Source organism: Asparagus officinalis, chromosome 6, assembly GCF_001876935.1.
Source record: "Asparagus officinalis chromosome 6, Aspof.V1, whole genome shotgun sequence".
Lineage (NCBI taxonomy): Eukaryota > Viridiplantae > Streptophyta > Magnoliopsida > Asparagales > Asparagaceae > Asparagus > Asparagus officinalis.
The window spans coordinates 30502384-30521487 of record NC_033799.1 but is presented as its reverse complement, the minus strand read 5'-3'; the positions used below and the strand labels follow the sequence as shown (position 1 = coordinate 30521487).

Here is a 19104-nt window from a genome sequence, read left to right as displayed (position 1 = left end):
TGAGGATGAAGAAGAGAAAAGACGGTCTTTCCCCAAATCTGCAATATTCTATAAAAATTCTTTCTTCTCCAAATTCTTGAAAATAACATTATCATAAATATTTCACATTTTCCAAAGAAGAAAAAATATATATCTAATACTTTATTGAGTTTTATATTGTTATAATAAAATATCAAACATTTATTTTCTTAATTATTATTATGTAGGATGTTTTATAGTTGTAATAAATGCTTAAATCCCTAAAATGGGGAAGCTATTGGATTTGGAGCAAATTTTGTTTAGAGAATTTGGCATTTTGCTTCCCAATTTTAGAGAAATTATGGTGAAGTTGTTGGAGATGCTCTTTATTTAATTCCTACCTCGATGGGGCCAGAGGGTCAAATTTTGGGCGCCTCTTAACATTTCAAGCTTCATAGATTACACCCAGCAACAAATGATTAAAATATAAACAAAATTGGACCAGATTTCGTTATATCTAAGAAAACAGATTTCGCGTTTGAAAAAAAAAGTTAATAAATTAATGTGTTCGAAAATTGCCAACAGTTTCTAAGACAGCGCGCCACTAGCAGCTTAAATTATAGCTTTTAAAATGATGAGAGAGAGTCAGCCAATGCTAAACAATAAGATCACCGATATTGATCAATTATTTAGAGTGTTGCTACGGGGACCCAAAATATGGGACCAATGGAGGGGACAGGTGAGGTGTCCCCTCCCTATTGCATAATGAGTTAGCACAACCAACTCATTATGCAATAGGGAGGGGACACCTCACCTGTCCCCTCCATTGGTCCCATATTTTGGGTCCCCGTAGCAACACTCCTTATTTATAGGTACTCCTGAAGCCATATTAATCACAGTACACATAGCTAATTGCAACCAATATGCATCATCATCAAGGAATGCTATTTTCTTATATAAAAAAGGGAATCCTATATTTAAATACAACCAATTGCAACCAAGTTTTACACAAATTATGACACAACGATTTCTACTTTCACAATAAACATGGTCTTTTTCCCTGATTAACTTTACAAATCTTGAGCAACCCTAACTAATCTTTTCAGCCAGAAAATCTCCAATCTTTGCTCGCCAGTAAGGAGTGGAAAAAAAAAAGTTCTAGGTCAAGCACAAGTGATCCTTCACAAAGCAAGGCACCAAAATTTCAATTTCTCACTGACAGCTCCAGAAATTTCTTTGATGAAACAATTGATGGTTTCATAACAGAAATCAAGAAGCTTCCAACCCAATAAACCGAGCATCTCCGTAGGACATTCTTATCATTGTTGACTTGCAATAATTGGGCGTGGCCTGACAACATTTAGTGCAGTAGCCTATCATTCGAAGGAAAGAAAAAGTGTTAAGCCATAATTCATTTCCTCTTTAACATAACATTTTCCAGCAATTAAACAATAATTCACCTCAAAAAAGGAATTGAAATTCAGCCGCATGAGGAACTGCCGAAGAAAAGGCGCTCTTTGACTTCCAGCAAGGCGGCTACTTCGAAGTATGGTGTACAAAGAATTTGATTTCTTGTTGAACTCCTGAGGCACAAAAGAACATTAAAGTAGTGAAATAAAAAAAAAGCAGCCATGGATAATCTTATACTTTACTATTATGAAAAGTGTGTAGGATGTTAAAACATTTTCTCTCCAAAATACCCTCCAACTTATGTTAATACACATACACTCATACATACATAAAAGCGCATGCATACATACATAAAATACATGTATACATACACAAACACACATATCTTTCTTCATTCAATTCCTTCTATTTATTGCACCATCATTATTGAAATAAACATAAAAACTAATATTTATAATTAAATATAATGTTATTAATTTTTTTTCATATTGATTTTATATAAAATAAGATAAATAGTTTAATTTAGGCACTAAATATTATATGATAACTGAATAGTATAAGTATAGAATATAATTATCAAATAATATCTGCATATTACATAAAGAGTTCTTCACATATTGGAGATGAAAATATCCATTTTTGTTGATAATATGCTCCATGTTCTTATTACATGTCTATATGAACATCTTGCGTTACAAGCCAATCTAAAATTATGCTAACACTTTAGATGGTGCAAATAGGTAAAAGGAGAAAGGCATGAAAATAACAATAAAAATCACTCACTCATAACCTCTTCACATTTATATGCTAACAATTAATGACCTATAAATTTTCCATTTAGGCACTCACCCATAACATCTCTTGTATAAAATACCTCTTAATCTCACCCATTAATCGCCATCAATAACCAATCGAATTCCCTCACTCACTCTCACCATGAATCAATTTCCTCCACTCATATTTTTCATAGCTTAATGCACATGATTGTTTTCATAACCGCTAATTAAACATCATCAGTTTCATAGCCCCACTAATCCTACTAATACCCTTATTAACCAAAAACTAATTCCAACCGATCAAATTCTTGTAACCTCTCTTCAATCATTCTCCTACAAAATCACTCAACCCATGTAATATCCATCCATTGAATCTTCAATCAGACAATAAAGGTCCATCCTCTCAAAGCTCAGTAATCTATCAATCTCTCTCTATCAAAAGACAATCAAGGTTCTTGCTCTCAAAGCTTGGTAATCTATCAATCTCTCTCTATCAAAAGACAATCAAGGTTCTTGCTCTCAAAGCTTGGTAATCTATCAATCTCTCTCTATCAACGCCTCTGCTGGCCTTCGTCATGAGCTGCCACAATCCTTGCACATTCTCTTCTCTCGCGTAAACATTAAAGAGAGGAAGGAGAAAGGGGAATGATTAATGAAAACAATTTTCTTTTAAAAAATAATTAATTTAGAGGTGATCGGCTTGTTGGAAAGTTAAATTAGTGTTGGAGCATGATCTTGATGTATGAAATGTTTTGGGTGATCTTAGATTTTGTATCTAATTCTGAGTTGTTTTCATCATCAGATATTTCTTGGAGAATTTGTATGTTTCAAGCGCATTGGTCACTTGATAATTCATTTAGAACTTGAGCTGATAGTTTGAAATTTTTGGATTTGGACTGCTAAATCAAAATGGTTGAGTTATATGCATATGTACGCAATGCTTGTGCGTGCGCGCACTTACTAAGTGTGAAGAGCAATTTATTAAAAAAAATATTTTACATAGTACAAAAGTTATTTATTTGTTTTACAGTACACATTTAATTATTTAACTAAAGATAATAAGTTTTAATTAATACAATTAAATAAATTATTATTTGGATTTATAAATAATTAAATAAAAAAATTTCTATTGCAGTTAACTAGCGGAAGGTCCTCCCCCAAAACACAAGAAGCTCATGTGTATGAACCATTGATTGTTTTATTATTGTTTATTTCTAATGCATTAATTTTGATTGGTAAATTGGGATTGATGGAAGATTATGTATACTTAAATGTATTTATTCAACAAATATAATAGTTAAATATCTAAATAATTTACTATTATTACGTGAATTATTTATATATGAATGTATTTATTCAACAAGTATAATAGTTAAATATCTAAATAAGACCCTGTCTATTAGTTGGGAAAAAAAAAGGATGGCAATTCACAAAAAAAAGGCCACTACAAGATATTGCAAATCAATGATAATGGAGTTATTTTCAAATGCTAAAAATAACCTTCTTATTTTTCAATCAATTAATACATAAAGCCCCTAAATTACTTTAATTTGGCCCTTCAATAATTTCATCTTCATATTGTCTGCGAAGAACCACTGGCTGTGTTCGAAATCCTCAATGGAGCTTCCAACAAATTTTATGTCAAGTTAATCTCCATAACTGAAATAAAATAGGCCAAATATCATGATGCTACTTGGTTATTTCAGTTGTATAACCAAGGCTATGGGCAAAACGTTTTCACTGCAAGCTTTACTCTATTCTCCATGTTAGATAGTCTATGTGAGATAGAAATCTTAAATAAAAATTCATTATGGACTTATACTGACCCTTCTCAAATGAGAAAATAACCTCATAATATTTCCCTTAAGAGTTGTACACGTGCAACGCTCGTGCACCATACTAGTGAAAAATAAGCAGCTATCAGGCAATCAATGGTTAGTTATATCTGGAGAATAGTAAGTGAACAATAAGAAAATAATTTTGACAAATAAGCCAGTTAATCATGTCTCCATGCTACTTTTAGAAATAAAAGATGGGTAATTATCTTGGGAGCACAAATAGCATTGTTGTCAATGTGATTTATGGCATGACAGTTGATGAGGGTGCAAACTCACTGTGGAGGATGTAATTCATGTTTCAAAAAGTATTGGACCATCTCTGTTTAACTTAAATGATGCAGGCAATTCCTCTGAAATTATCAAGAATTTAGATACATATACGACCCTAGAAACAATACAACTAGTGACAAAGTGTCCAATAATGATAAATCCAGGAAGCATAGGCAGCAGTATTATGTCACTTAATCAAGACTTGAGTAGCATGCTAAGTTACAGCGGTATCATACCCAATGACATCCTTGTTTGATACTAGCGGTTCTTTGGACTCTCCTTTGATAGATGTCTGGCACTTATTAAATGTGTCCTCAAGTATGCAATATATGTTCTACTTTTCCTTCAATTTTCTTGGACGCATAAATTACGTTGCCCATGTACTACTTTATTTGCATTATATGATTTAGATATTTACTTACTTTCATTTGTACATAAAAAGCTATGTTCTATTGCAAAAGGCTTTACAAATACCGAGATGTACAAAATTATGTAAGTTCAGATATATTTCAATATAAGAAGTGAGATAGTGATGAATATTATTTTCCCCAAAAAGATATTCTAGAAGATCACAAGAATTGATTAATTATTTTACTCCCCTTTAATGAGTGGTTTTAGACAATTATTGTAGAAAACAAACTACACACACTATATGTGCATGTAATCACACTGCTAGCAAACTTAACATATACTTGATATTAAGACAGCTAACTTATGCAACCATAGATTTCAAAATATAACAGTGATTTTATTTAGACAGTACCTCAGTGATATGTTCCAGTTCTGATAACTTTGGATTGCTTTCATAATTTTCAATATTCCAGCAGAACTGCAGACATAGTTTCATGATGCTATCAAGTATTCTAGAGACAGACCCAATATCCAGAAACGACTGCGAGATCAAAGCAGACAAGTATCTGCAAACAATACCAAGTGTCAGAATATTGCAAAATACCGATGTATATACAGTTTATTGAGAAGATCAAAAGAAATAGAGAAATGTTTTTATTTTTAATTTTTTTATAAAATGCTTAAAAGAATGGTAATACTGGATATAAATTGTACACCTTTGACGTAGTGACTTTTCTATCGCAAATAACGGCTAAAAGAATGCGTGGTTTAGATAATTTGTATGGCGATAAGAAGCAATGTAAAAAATGTGAACCTGTTTTTAAAGTATTTACAAATATTTGTCCATGTAATGCACTGCAAACATGAGTGTTTACTTTTTAATAAAGTTTAGCAACACCTGCACATAACCTCATAATTTTGCTTGAACAGATTAGATCCTTGTTATGTATGTTTGGAGATGAATATTTCAATAAAAGAAGCCCACTAAACAGCAATACATTAATGATGAAAGGAATCACATTGATAAGGAAATCCTAAAACAATTTGAAAATCAAGTTAGATATATCCTACTTCCTTTTTTTTTCTTGTCCAATACATGCATCTTGGATTGGTGATGCAGCTATTCGTTCCTATCATATTTATGTTTCAAAGGTGAATGTGAGTCCAGTAGCTAGTGATTTTATCTTCTCACTGGAAGTTTTGTTAAAAACTCTAGTACAGTATGCAAGTATGATCAAAGTAGGCTTTGGACCCGATGCCTAGAGCCTATGCGGGGCCTAGGCAGTTTTCCTATTTTTTTATTTTTTAATTACAATAATTTATAATAAATGTCAAGGTTATAGAAAGCATAGGCGCCGGACTATTGCCTAGCTAGATTTCTTTCTTCATTTAAGTGGCTGTGGAGGTTTTGTTAAAGGTTGGATATGGTAGGGGAGGAGTTTGTAGTTGGAGATCGGAGGAGTTTGGATAAGGTTGGAGGGCATGGAGGCTGCAATGGAGGAAATCACGATCAAGGCCTAAAGGTTGCAGTCCACGTAAGTGGCCCATGCTCCCCTAGACACCTCCAAAACCTAGGTGGCACTCTAGGTACTGCTTAGGTCTAGGAGGATGCTTAGACGGGCTAGGCGGTCTAGGAGGATGCTTAGACGGGCTAGGCGGATGCTTTTTAAAACATTGAGTATGACGACTCTATCATTCAACATAAAACCAATTTTTTCTAGATGGTTAGGGCATTCACAGTTGTATCTGTACGTTTTGGCAAGAGTTTGACTCATTGTTCAGGCATGTTACATATTTTTTAAAGCCAAGTCAGCTGAAAACTGGGTTAGTTTGTATACGGTTAGGTTAGGATCAGACCTCCTGGGCCGATTTTAATCAGTTTGGTTCAGGTATGCCTTGAGTGGGTGGGTCAAAACTGACCTGCCAAGAACCTGAACAGCCCAATTTCGACACCCAAGACAAACAAGATAAACATCTGTCCATATTCCATTTGTATAATATATCAACTAAAACAAGAAAACAAAAAGGATGTAGTTTATGAAGGGACTTCTAGCATACTCTTGATGGAAGGCCACTAGCTCAGTAAAATCATGTGAATTCTGCACATGGACTTGCAAAACATTCCATTGAGATTCAATAACATCAACCTGCAAAATCAATAAAATCCATATAAGCTAAAGTAATATTAAATTATGTTGTCTAGTTCCCATTTCCAGAAACTCATAGTTTAGCATAGTACGCAAATAATAAACACAGATGTGCATGATTCATGATATACATAATCGAACCGCTATGAACTCCAATAATTTCATTGCATCCAAGATGACCCTGGTTCATGCCAGGCAAGTATGGACGTTAACTAATCATCTCCTACGAGGAGATTTACCTACCACAAACACGATTTACCCAATAAAAACCAAACCTACCACAAAATGAAATCTTATGACCCAGCAAAATGAACTAACTAAAAACAAATTTATCCAGTGATCGATCTTCCCATGCAGAATTATCGAAGTAAGATGACGGATCAGTCTTCATATTACTTAATTTGGAAGGAAAGCATACAATTACCTTCTCAAACAATGTCAACTTTGCAAAGCCAGAGGTATCGATTGGAAAGGCATGGCGTCATGTATTTAGACTTAAAAGGATATAATGAGGGAGGTTCCTAATAACATAGGGATGCAACCAAAATACATGCATTTTGTTGGAGAAAATTACACATTTGAAATATTTATGGCATCTGTGTCAAGTGTGTGTGCGTGTGAACATGTTCATCTGTAAGAAAAAGTTACTTGCATATAAAACTTGTGAGGTAGCATGAGTCACTGTAGCTGATAGTCTCTGTCTCAAATTATTAAGTTTAACTTTAATCTTGTAAAATACATGTAATGCTTCCATTTGTAGAAATTTATTTCTAAGAGTTAGAAATGAAGAAAGGTAGAAAAAGCTATCACTCATACTGCAGTTAACATCTTTTTTCTCTTTGGGTGTCAGTGTTTGGTGAAGAGGGAGGAGGAATAGCCATTGAATAAAATTTCAAATAAATGGTGCAAATGTATAAGAAAGAAACAGCCATATTGTGGGCACCACCTGAATGTAAAACTGCAAGTTTCTGATCAAGAAAGTCATATGCTCCCTAACTCGCCACATTGGTCTGAAGCGTTGGCGGCGTTGATGTTGGGACAAGGAATTGCTTCGATCTTTTCGACGGTTAGCAAAGTCGGTATGATCTTGATGCATTACTGCAGCCCATGATTTCTCCAATTCCATTTGTGTTCGTTTAAGCCTGATCAAATATTGGAAAACCTTGCGGTACCTGAATCAGGATCGCTGTTTTCATACATGAGAGGCACGAAAGCAACAGATGCACAACTAACTCTATGAAAACATCAATCAAATTCTAATAGTGAAAATCACACATAACGCAAGTCTGAGCATATTCCAACAACTGTACATTTCAAAAGAAAGCTACTACCGAACTTACTTTGAAAGGACCTCCTGAGTAAAGAAGAGCTGCAAGGGCCAATCAATGGAATATTCAAGAGCAATACCATCCCAACCATCAAGTGACATTTCTGAGGAAGCTGTTCCATATGAAAACATACCCAAATTTCCATCAATATTGCCCTTCTTCTTTTGTATCTCTGTCTGGGAATTTGTGACATTAATTCCGAACGAAGGCATTCTAAAAAAGAGAGAAGTTATTTAGCATTTAATGAAAAAAGTAACAAAGTAATATGAAATTACAAATAATTTTTGGAATGCTGATTGATAATTTAAAAGAATAATCAGTCCTTAAAAAGGTACCAACCTGAGTAACACTCTTGAAAAGTACTTGTCCTCATCACCTATAGTCTTCAGTGCTGCCTGCACCACATAATGTTTGTGATGAGATTTTAATGTTTCCATTTTACTTATTTTTTTTCTTTTTTCAAATTTAAGCGAAAAATCACATCTGAGTTGACTACACAGAAGAATTAATCACAACGAAAAGATATATGCATGTTGACCCATAATCAGATAGACAGTTTAAAATTAATTTAGTTCTTGGTAGGAAAGAAAGCAATCATCGAAGAAATATTAAAGCAGGGATTACTTGTTAAAAATGAAGAAGTAATAGGATAACAGTTTGTGGAACATAAACGATCTAGAGAGATTATTTCTAGCTTCTTGATGACTAGGACATGGAAATAATATGATAATGTTAAGTGACAGGCAATTTTGCATTATGGTCTTTCACTTTGAACATCATGGATCAAGGCCTGAAGGCAAAAAGGTAATGCCAAGTAATTGGCAAAGAAGACCCACCTTTCCCCTATTCTAGAACTTTTTTTCCAATATAGGAGAATTTAGATGCCAATTGTCAGTTTAGCATTATGGTGATTCTCTAATTATGAAATTACTTGTCTTGATTGCTGTTCACTTATATATAGATGAACATGGAGAAATATCTATAGATAAATGTATATTTTAACATAAAGATATGTTTAGTTTTACACATTTTTCTTGGCCTAACATTAGCACTAATTAGAGAGGGTTGATGACAAGTTCATAACATGTCATAAATACTTAACCATGGTGCTTTGGTCCATAACCCGACCTCACTTTGTTGGGAAAAGGATTAACTGACAACAAGGACGACGATGAGATGGTTTTCCCTGATTGCCAAACTTAAATTATATTTTGTTGCTTTCTATGTGCTCACAGAAAACCAGAACCTTACACATTGCTATTGAATTATCATCTGACCGTTAATTTAGTTGCAGTTTTTGCTGAATCTGTTAGTGGAACCAGTACTCCTATTTCATATAAAATTAAACGATCTTGGCGCTTTATACCTTCTAAGCATCCCACTAGATGAGTCATAATTTAACAACTTCCTAAATACTGCCCTTATGAGTCCTTGTAGTACTATCTTAACTTGTTTGCCCAATCAGCAAGTGCTTCAAGGGTATCTATATCCATAATTTCCTCCAACTCTAATTTGTAGAAGTCAAGTTAAACTATGGAAAACAGTAATCTACACATTGCAATATGAACGGAGAAATATGACTGTATAATATAACGAAAGATATGACCAAACAGTGATTGATTCAAAACTAGACAAATACCGTGAAGGCATGGAGTCATAAACATATCAGCATAAACATGTACGTGTAGATACGTAACTGAATTTAAGCCGTTCATAACATCATTAACAAGCCTCAATCAGAACATAAGAGAAGTAATTGCACTTATAATATAACTTAAAAAAACAGTAATTGCAAACTTACCAACTGAAATGGTACCATAAGATCTGCTTCCGCAGTTGACTGACGTGGAGGTAGACGCATCAATTGACGGCTCTCCTCAAGAAAACACTAGTTGTTGCAAAACAGGATGTAAGATTTTATGGTAGGAAGTGAGGCAAACACAATTGCACTACACATAGATCAAAAAAATCCACTATCAACTACTCAATCTAGTTAAATAGTTGTTCCAGAACAGGATGTAAGATTTTTCGGTAGGAGGTGAGGCAAACACAATTGTACAACACTTATATCAAACTAAATCCACTATCAACTACTCAATCTAGTTAAATATGCGTGTCAACTGCAAGCATACAGAGAACTTAGCGATTTTATAAATAAAGATACGGTCCAATAAGCATGTTGACAGTAATTATACATAAAATATAACATCTGGTAATTTATATAATTTAATTATTTTAGTTATTTGCTAAATGTAAGTTTATAATTGCAACATACTGCAAAAACACAGAGTTTCAGTAATATGCAAAATAAGGAGGGACCGGGGACAGCTATACACATAAAATCTCAAAAATTAAAAGAAGAAGACTTTCTGAGGCACCCTTAGAAGTTACGGAGAAAAAAAGATAAGATAAAAAAAAGTTCCTCGATATTTCATTCGCATTGTGAAAACATAAATGTTAACTTCATAAAGTAAACAGAAAGGATTCCACACCTGGAAAAAGTCACCTTTTGCTAAAAGAAAGTAGTCTTTGAATGCCTTCAAGTGGCCATTCAAATCAGCACGTATAACTACAAGCTGTTATAAAGAATATAAAAGAATAAATAAGCTGATAGTTCAAGAATAACAGATCAATCAAGCTTGATCAAGCTTGAGAGCAACATCACCTGCCACAGATGATTTGCTGCAATTGTACGAATTGAATTAACAGAAGATTCAAACAACCTTTTGTGGAATTCAGTTGATTTCTGCACAAATGAAAGAAATTACAGTTATTTATCATGAGAAAATGAAATAATACATGTCAAAATTAGCATAATATATAGATCTAACAAACATGATGGAAATTGTACCTATTATAGACATATGAAATATTGACTACCAACGTAACAGAAAAACATTTTCAAAATATATAGAAGACCTTTAATTCTTGAAGCATTATCTCGATCTTATTAGCTTCAGATTGTGGAAGGAGTTCTTCTGCAATTAGATTCATTTCCTTAAGCAGCTCGTTCTGGGGAGTAAGGCCACCACAGAAACCTTGGCCTTTTTGAGATACTCTGAGAATTGGCTGGTGAATAAATGACTCCTGCAATCTGAATGAAAAACTAGGATTCCGAAGGACTCTTACTGCTTTGCCAGCAAAAAGAATTGATTCAGCAACACGCATATGTATATACTCAGGTAGCATGTCCTGTATGGATTGAAGTAATGATAGGTAAATTGGTAATCCATTAAAACTAAAAGGGTTAGTTTCGTCAATAAGTAATAATATCAGAAGATAAACATGCATCTTGGTTAATAATTGCAATATATTTAGCTTAATATTCAGCTCATTACTCCTCCTTTCTCTTCTTTTCTTTTGAGAGCAAATAAAATTTGCTCCTCCGAAATGTGCAGATAAAATAACTTTGCATCTTATAGCATAAATAGAAAAAGAAACATGGCTAGTGGATTCTGGTCTCTGGTGAAGTGAAGGGTCGAACTTATTGCAGGTTCCAAATAGACTTAATATCAGAATACGGCTTTTGTTCAAAGGGTTAAAAGAAATCCTATACATGATCTTTACATGTATGCCATATAAGATAAATCTTGCAAGCAAATATGCAGTGAAGATGATTCAGAGATGGATCTTAACATTACTTCAATTCAAATGATCTCACTGAGAATTTGAACAATGTAATACTACACATCATCATAAAGCGAGGCCATTTCCAATGAAACCAGGTTTGGCTATAGATCACAAGTTCCCATGGAAAATCTTGATCTATTTTGACCTGATGCCAATCCTTTAAATTCATGGCAATTCTGAACCATGAGAACTCTACACACGAGACAGATTGCTGCAAATCTTAGAGGGCCAATTGGTGGTCAAGAAAAAGTTCATGCAAACCTCCAAAATAGTCCTTTATTAGGAATATAGATGACACAAAAAAATACATAATCAGCATCAACTATAAGCATCAAAATGATCTTGCTATGTTGGAGAAAGAAAAAGTTGAAGGAAGGAGGATAGCCAAGGTCTGCAATATCTACAACCTAGCGCAGGCACCAATTTGCACCTACCTATTTGGCAGAAACTACATAGTGGAAATTATCTACAAATATCACTTAAAGAAAACAAAATCACCTTAGTATGAACTTTTTCCTTGCAGACAGCATTGTTACTTTTTTTCTTTTCTCGTGCTGGCCTCATTTGGCTCAACAAATGACTTTGCAGCAATGCACTATAATCCCCTAATACTGCATGCCAGTTAGTGAGTACTGGGGCGGTGCACTCTCAAAATCCTCAAGTCTGGTCCCCCGAAAAATATAAGGAACGGCACCAAATTGATTGATGAGCTCGTTATTGTATTTAGAGTTAGTTTTTAGCCTTTTCTTAATAGACGCAACTTCATACTTCTCAACACTTATACTTTAACTTTATGCTAAGCTTTTCAAATCAAAATAGCTTGTTATTTATTTTCTAGAACGATGAAATTTTATCTTTTCATAATTCTTAAATTTATACATCAACTGTGGAGAGACAACTCTAGTGTTCGTTCCCCACATTTAAGGTATACTTATGACATTATTATTAAGTTTTTGTTTGGGACATTATAAATATCTTACAATTCTCGTTCAAAGCAAGGAGAATGCTTTCTTAATATGCTCTTTGAGAACGATATCCATCCACTCTGATGTGTTTTCTTGATTTTATTGCTCTATTAATTCCAGCAACACGTGGACAGCGGAAAGATGGGCGAGGATAAAATTTATTATAACTCAAATGATACACACTAGAACAAACAAGAATTTGAGGTTTTGTTGACTATCGTCATGGTGAAGCTCTTTTATATTTTTATAAACAAGTCTGAAGTATTGTTGATGTATTCAGCATCACATTCTCCTGTATTGTAGATGTAGGCTGTCTATTAATATGTGATCTTGATTGTCAATTTTTTTATTTGTCAATTCTTAATTGTCAGTAGTCAGGAATGGAAATTTCACCCTGCACACTTTTATCAAGTGAACAGAATCATCTAAAAAGTAAAGCACACATGCATAGAAAAATGATCACCTAGACTAATGCAGACACTTAATACGGAAATGATGTCAGAGAGCAGAAGTATACCAAATATATATGAAATCCCAGGTGCCAGTCAGAGAGAGATGGATCTTCAGATGATTTATGCATCAAATTTTCAATTGAATCTGGATGAGATGATTCACTCTCTAAGTCCCCATCATCTTGTCTGCAAAATAACATAAACAATGTTTTAAGGTAATCCTGGGATGAGTTAGGGAAACAAGCAGGTCGATACTTCCAGTACAAAGCACAACAGGACTTACTTGAAATATAAAGAAAATAAAATTTGGCCAAGAAAGCAGATGGCCTATTTCATCCATTTCATGGCTACATAGTACATATTGATTTCTGTCATCAAGTCTACTAAATGGCTACAATATAAGTGAAAGCAAATCTTATAGTGGATCTTATTTGGTGATAAAATTTACTTAAGAGGCTGCTATAGTTAGTTAAGAAAGTGGATTTTAAAAAAAGCAAGAAAACTAACCTGCATATCTAAAGGGCATGTATGACCTTACATAACCAATAAAGTTGGTTAAGTATTGGTTGATCCACACGTGCTACTCTCAACCACTACCATCGACTGATTCTCATCCTGCTTTTCAAAAACCATTGCTCTTAATATTGTCGGTGTTTTAAATGTCAGCGGCCATGTCGGACATGGCGGCCAACATGCGGATTGGATGCCAAACAGCCACGACTTGACACTTTTGATAGCATATGTTGTTTTGGGCTTCATATCAGGGACATGTCGAGTAAAGTTGGACACATTGGGAGCAATTTTGGGTCTGAAATTGCACCTAATATGAGGGTTTTTTGCTTTTGCATTATTGGGTTATGGTTTTTCAATTGGTTTCATAACCTGACCCAACCTAATAACTAACTTAAAACACTTAAAACTATCCTGCGGTGCCTGATTAGGGTTTATTTTTGCCAAATCGTTTATCATCGACAATTCCTCTGCCTTTCTCTTTGAAGGGGCTTCTCCACCAGTGTTCCTCCAAGACTCTGACATTCCTCCAAGGCTTTGATGTCTCTCTCACGCTCAAGCCCTCTATCTCTCTAATTCATGGAAAACTAGGCCTTCGAAGGAAACTAGGGCTTCTAGGCCTGCCTCTCTCTCTCTCTCTCTCTCTCTCCCCCTCTCCCTCTCCAGTCTCTATCTCAATCTATAGAATTTATTAAGTATGCTTAGACTATAGAATTAATTAAGAATGCTTAAAATACATTTAGGACATTGTATTATACATATGCACACCACCCGATATATGACAATCCAATATTTAGTACATATCCCCTGACATATCCCTAATTTTCGCTATCTGACATAGATTTTAGCCATTCAACATGAACCCGACATCTGACATATAAAAACTTGAGTATTGGTTGCTAGAGTGTTGGACATCACAAAATAATTTAAAAGTTTTTCGACCTTTAAAGGGCATGTATGACCGTGTCATAGGTGCAACCAACAAATGGCAACTGTTCATAGAGAGTAACAATTCAAAACATCAAATACATTTACATTGTTAGCCTGCCAAATGATTCAGAAACAAATCTGTTCTCCAATTTAACTTCTCTGCAATTAAATATACCTCCTAATGAAGAACTCCCCATGCTGATCTTGAAGAATTCCATAAACCATCCAAGATGCAAGCTGGTTGTAAAGGACTTGATGACCATGCCAGAGGAGCCTATGCTTTGGAAAATTCAGCAAAAGAACATAAAATTTACTACCAACCTTCAAATTTTATACAGAAAAACTGCACACGAACTGTTTCTGACAAAAATTCATTAAAAAGCTATCATGACATTTCTCCTAGATAAAGATGGCAAACAAAACCTACAGAACTTTGAAGAATACATGTAACATTATAACACAAACAAATTTGCTAGAAATCACAAAGATGAATGGATCCTTCATCATTAGCAAGCTTGTTACATGTATTCCATAATTTAGTTCGGCTGCACAGACATGACAAGCATCAGAATTCTGATTCGCAGAAGTTGGAATTAAACAACTAGGTGAAGAAATCTAATAAAAGGGAAGTTTCAATCACCTTGAATTTCAATATCAGGACTTATACATGTTTACCTCACCATATAAATCTATACACTCCCTTTTTTTTCCAATCTGGCAAATGAAGTAATTTTTATCTTATGACTAATAGAGTTGTATAGACACAGCTCTTCTAAATAACACTGATTCTCATCATGTGTTTGCCTACATTCTCAATTTCAAATTATTGTGTATCACACCTGAAGATCTTCTAAATTTTCTTGTAACCATCTTGCTAAAGCAAATTTTATTACATGGCTCTTTTCCTAGATAAAGGAAGGCATATCAAATACACTGCTGTGAAGTTTTTCTCCTCTGCAGCAAGTGCAAGTTGAGGCTGTAGCTTCCAACTTAGGACATGACAATTCTTTGACTTAAACATGATTGACCACTGTATTTCTTTAGCTCGTTTAAAACAACCACAAGCAAACTCAAGCTGACATATAACACAAAATTTCTCAATTAGAATGGTTACAGGCCTTTGGAGTAGCTACATGTGAACAACAACTTAAGCAAACTCAAGCTCACATAACATTTTTTTAATTAATAATATCGATGAATCAAAAGATATTTATCCTCAAACATAAAAATAATAGAAGGTTAGTTTTCTATAAAATAGAAACCCATGTGCATGGCACAAGTAGAAACCATAACCATATGTGAGAGAATAACTAACATAATATAGACTAATACATGTGTACCTTTGGATGCATGCTTGCAACTCAGGTATCCCACAATGGCATCGTTTATGTAGAAGGTTTAGAAGTTGTCCTCCTCTAATATCTTCACGTTCAACTTCCATTATGAGCTCGTATAGTGGAGGCAAGAGAATATCAAACTGAAAGAAAGACGGTTTATGATGTTGAAAACTTGAGAAGACAACCTAAACGATATATGATGCTCTTGGTGCTTCTACCATATAAGAGATGATTAGGTAATTGATACATGTAAAGTGAAAAAGGCTTGGATATCGAACTTATGTAATATCACAAATATTGTGAAGAATATCAGCCAGTTCAATGAAGAGGGCACGGTTTATCTTATTCAGAAGCATTAAAAAATATGTAATTAAGTTAAGAGTAAACGAAAACCATTTTCATCCATATTCTCAATGTTGTAAAAAGTGCCCACCTGGGTGAATGTGGCACCCAAACTGACGCCTAATAGGCACCCCAAGTAATGCCTTGGAGCGCCTAGGCATTTTCAAGTCTGATTGCGAATCCCGCTTTGATTACTTAGCACGTAGAAAGAAAACCAATATTAAATGCAAGGCGATAAGCCAGTTTAACACAATAAAGTAGGGTTTATACCATAATCCATGGAACCATCAGTCTCCATAAACCCCCTTCTTTTCCCTATATCTCCTCCCCACTCGGGAAACTCACGCTCTTGTCTCTGTCACTCCTCTGTGCATCTCCTTCACACTAACCAACTTCTGTAATTGACACTAATGATGAATGAATATCCAAAAGCTAAAATGGGTGTGTTCAATTAAGTTTTTGTGCAGAAAATTTTTTATTAATGTTTTGTTTTTCCTCCTCTTTCTCCTCTACTTCAATCACATCTTCTTTTTCTTCGTATCACTGCCTTTGCCTCATGTTATTGTTATCGGTATCTTTGTTTGGGATACTTTTACCACTCCCTCCAACTGACATTGTTGCAGCTGTCGCCTTTGACTAAGGCTGTTGTTGTTTATCACAAACTATTTTTCTTCTCCTCCTCAAGCTCTTGCACTTAAAACGTCGCTAACAAATTGCAACAATGAACTTAAAAGTGAAACTCCTCATTGTTTTTTTCTTCCAACTAATAAATTCCTCTTCTTGACAATGGTGAAAAAAGACCAATCAACTTGAAAGCATGAACGTAAACAGGTAACACCAAAACCCCTCGACTTTGGTGTTGAGTATATACTATATGGGAATTAGGAGTTCACAAACCTTGTTCAATCCTCCAGTGATGCTAGAAAGAATGGGCAGGGGATCCGATAACAAATTCTGCTCAACTTGCAGAACGGCTGCCTTATAAACCGACAATATCTCAACAATACCATTCGCAATTGCCCTGCGATAAACACTCGATTTCCCGGGCTTCTCAGTTGAACCAGATGTTTGCTGCGCAGCAGAACTTTTCGCCACCTGTATCAAAGTTAAATTGCGAGCTGCAGTTGCAAAGCGGTTGAGTTCCCTATAATAGAAACCTAATGATACGAGCCTCTCGATCGCGCTCCTGAAAAGTGTAAACATAATGTCCATAAATTGGGGAAAAGAAAACGTTTTTTTGCTTTGTGCAAGTACAACCTATGGAAATTTCCCAGAGATTAAGCTACCAAGTTCATCTTAAATCGCTAAGTACAAGGAATTAGTACCTTTCTGATGGCTGGACGAAGGAGACATCCACGGCGAGCTTGAAGGAGGGCTCGTCGGCGTCGATTTGATGATCGGAGATGCCTAGGGTTTTGGATTGCTCCCTGGCGTCGATCACGAAGTCCCCAGTGTAACCCAAAAGGGCGAGTAATAATTCGTGTAGCATTTCGGTGTCGAGCTCGAGCTCGATTTTGCTCGCGATTTTTTTGATTAGGCGAAAGGGCCGCCGGTCGATCGTGGTTTTAAATTAGTGGACTGTGCGGAGAGGAGAGGAGGCGCGTCGAGGGGTGGTGGAGCCGGGTATCGGCCCCGGCTGAGGCCCGTTGCGCTTTTTTTAAAGTATAAAGGCTGCAAAGCCCTTTCTCTTTTGTTTATCCTCTTTTATGGTATATAACTGCAAATTAAAAATTAAACTTTGAATATGACTATTTGTGGATTGAAAAATATTTTTAGGGAAAAATGTTTCAAGGCCCCAAAACAAAAAAGCGGATGTGGCCCAGCCCCCCCAATTAACTGAAAAGAGAGAGATAGTGCTAGGCGCTCAGGAGCCATGGCCTTTGTATCTGTCCTTTCCAAAAAGGTCCATCCAAAATAATAGGGGTCTACACCCATTTAAAGAAACCAACGATGCAAGCGGCATAAACATATAAACAGTCTTTTGAACCTTCTTCATTCTGGTCAATACATATGTAGCTTTCTGATTCGTTTCCTTCACCTTTTGCCTCGCATACCCTGTACAACATATGTAGTTCTGCTCAAGCCATATATAATACATGGAACATTAGGAATAAATATTAACTAAAAGCTCACAACGTTTTCATAAAAATAACATTCCACAATGAACAGTTGGAACATAAACAATGAAAACTAACATGAAACATCTAAGGATGAGATATTGCATGATAAATATCAACCACTAACAATTGTACTATAAGCGGCTATGATAAAATTTGTACACTTAATAAAATAACTGTAAAAATTTACCATCTTATATTGATTCATAAGCCTCATAACTATCCCATACATATCCTCCTGCGCTCTTTTCTTTTGCCGCCACCATATCTTACTGTATTCAAGTCTCAATCCATATCGAGTTGAGGAACTCCTTTGCACATCAATTGGTCGGATTTGAGGTGCGCCTTAATACGGTCGCAATTGGGCTGCTATGACATTACGAGATGCGCCGTGATTGCCCTGATATTGTTTTAGCATTTGTCCACAACTGTGTTCATTCAAGAAACCTTTTGATTTCATTCTTTTACCATACTTACAGGAGATGCAAAGAGCATCCAAGGGCATCCATATGTCTCTTATATCGACAACATACTCGGATACGTTTGGGTTCGTTCTTTACAAATTCATAGTCAAATTTTTTTCGCCATGGAATAGTACTGCAAAGCTAGTCTCATTCGTTTACAGTCTCAATTGTTGCCCCTTTTCAGTTAATGTTGTGTGCCACAATTGGAGGAAGGCTGGAAGTGTTGTTGAGAATATCATCAGCTCTCATTACAACCTCACCAGACGGGAAATCATTTTG

General features: G+C 35.1%; 1 protein-coding gene across 1 annotated transcript; it reads right to left on the bottom strand.

Annotated features, from left to right (window-relative positions):
* Positions 893 to 17910, bottom strand: LOC109845594 (gamma-tubulin complex component 4). Its single transcript, XM_020414866.1, has 16 exons — positions 17570 to 17910; positions 17142 to 17430; positions 15906 to 16042; positions 14741 to 14839; positions 13191 to 13311; positions 10998 to 11270; positions 10744 to 10824; positions 10571 to 10654; positions 9880 to 9966; positions 8418 to 8473; positions 8091 to 8291; positions 7697 to 7922; positions 6662 to 6750; positions 5016 to 5169; positions 1419 to 1541; positions 893 to 1331 (listed from the first exon to the last, which is right to left on the bottom strand). Exons 1-16 carry the CDS (start codon positions 17731 to 17733, stop codon positions 1278 to 1280), a joined length of 2238 nt encoding a protein of 745 aa, XP_020270455.1. The 5' UTR covers positions 17734 to 17910; the 3' UTR covers positions 893 to 1277.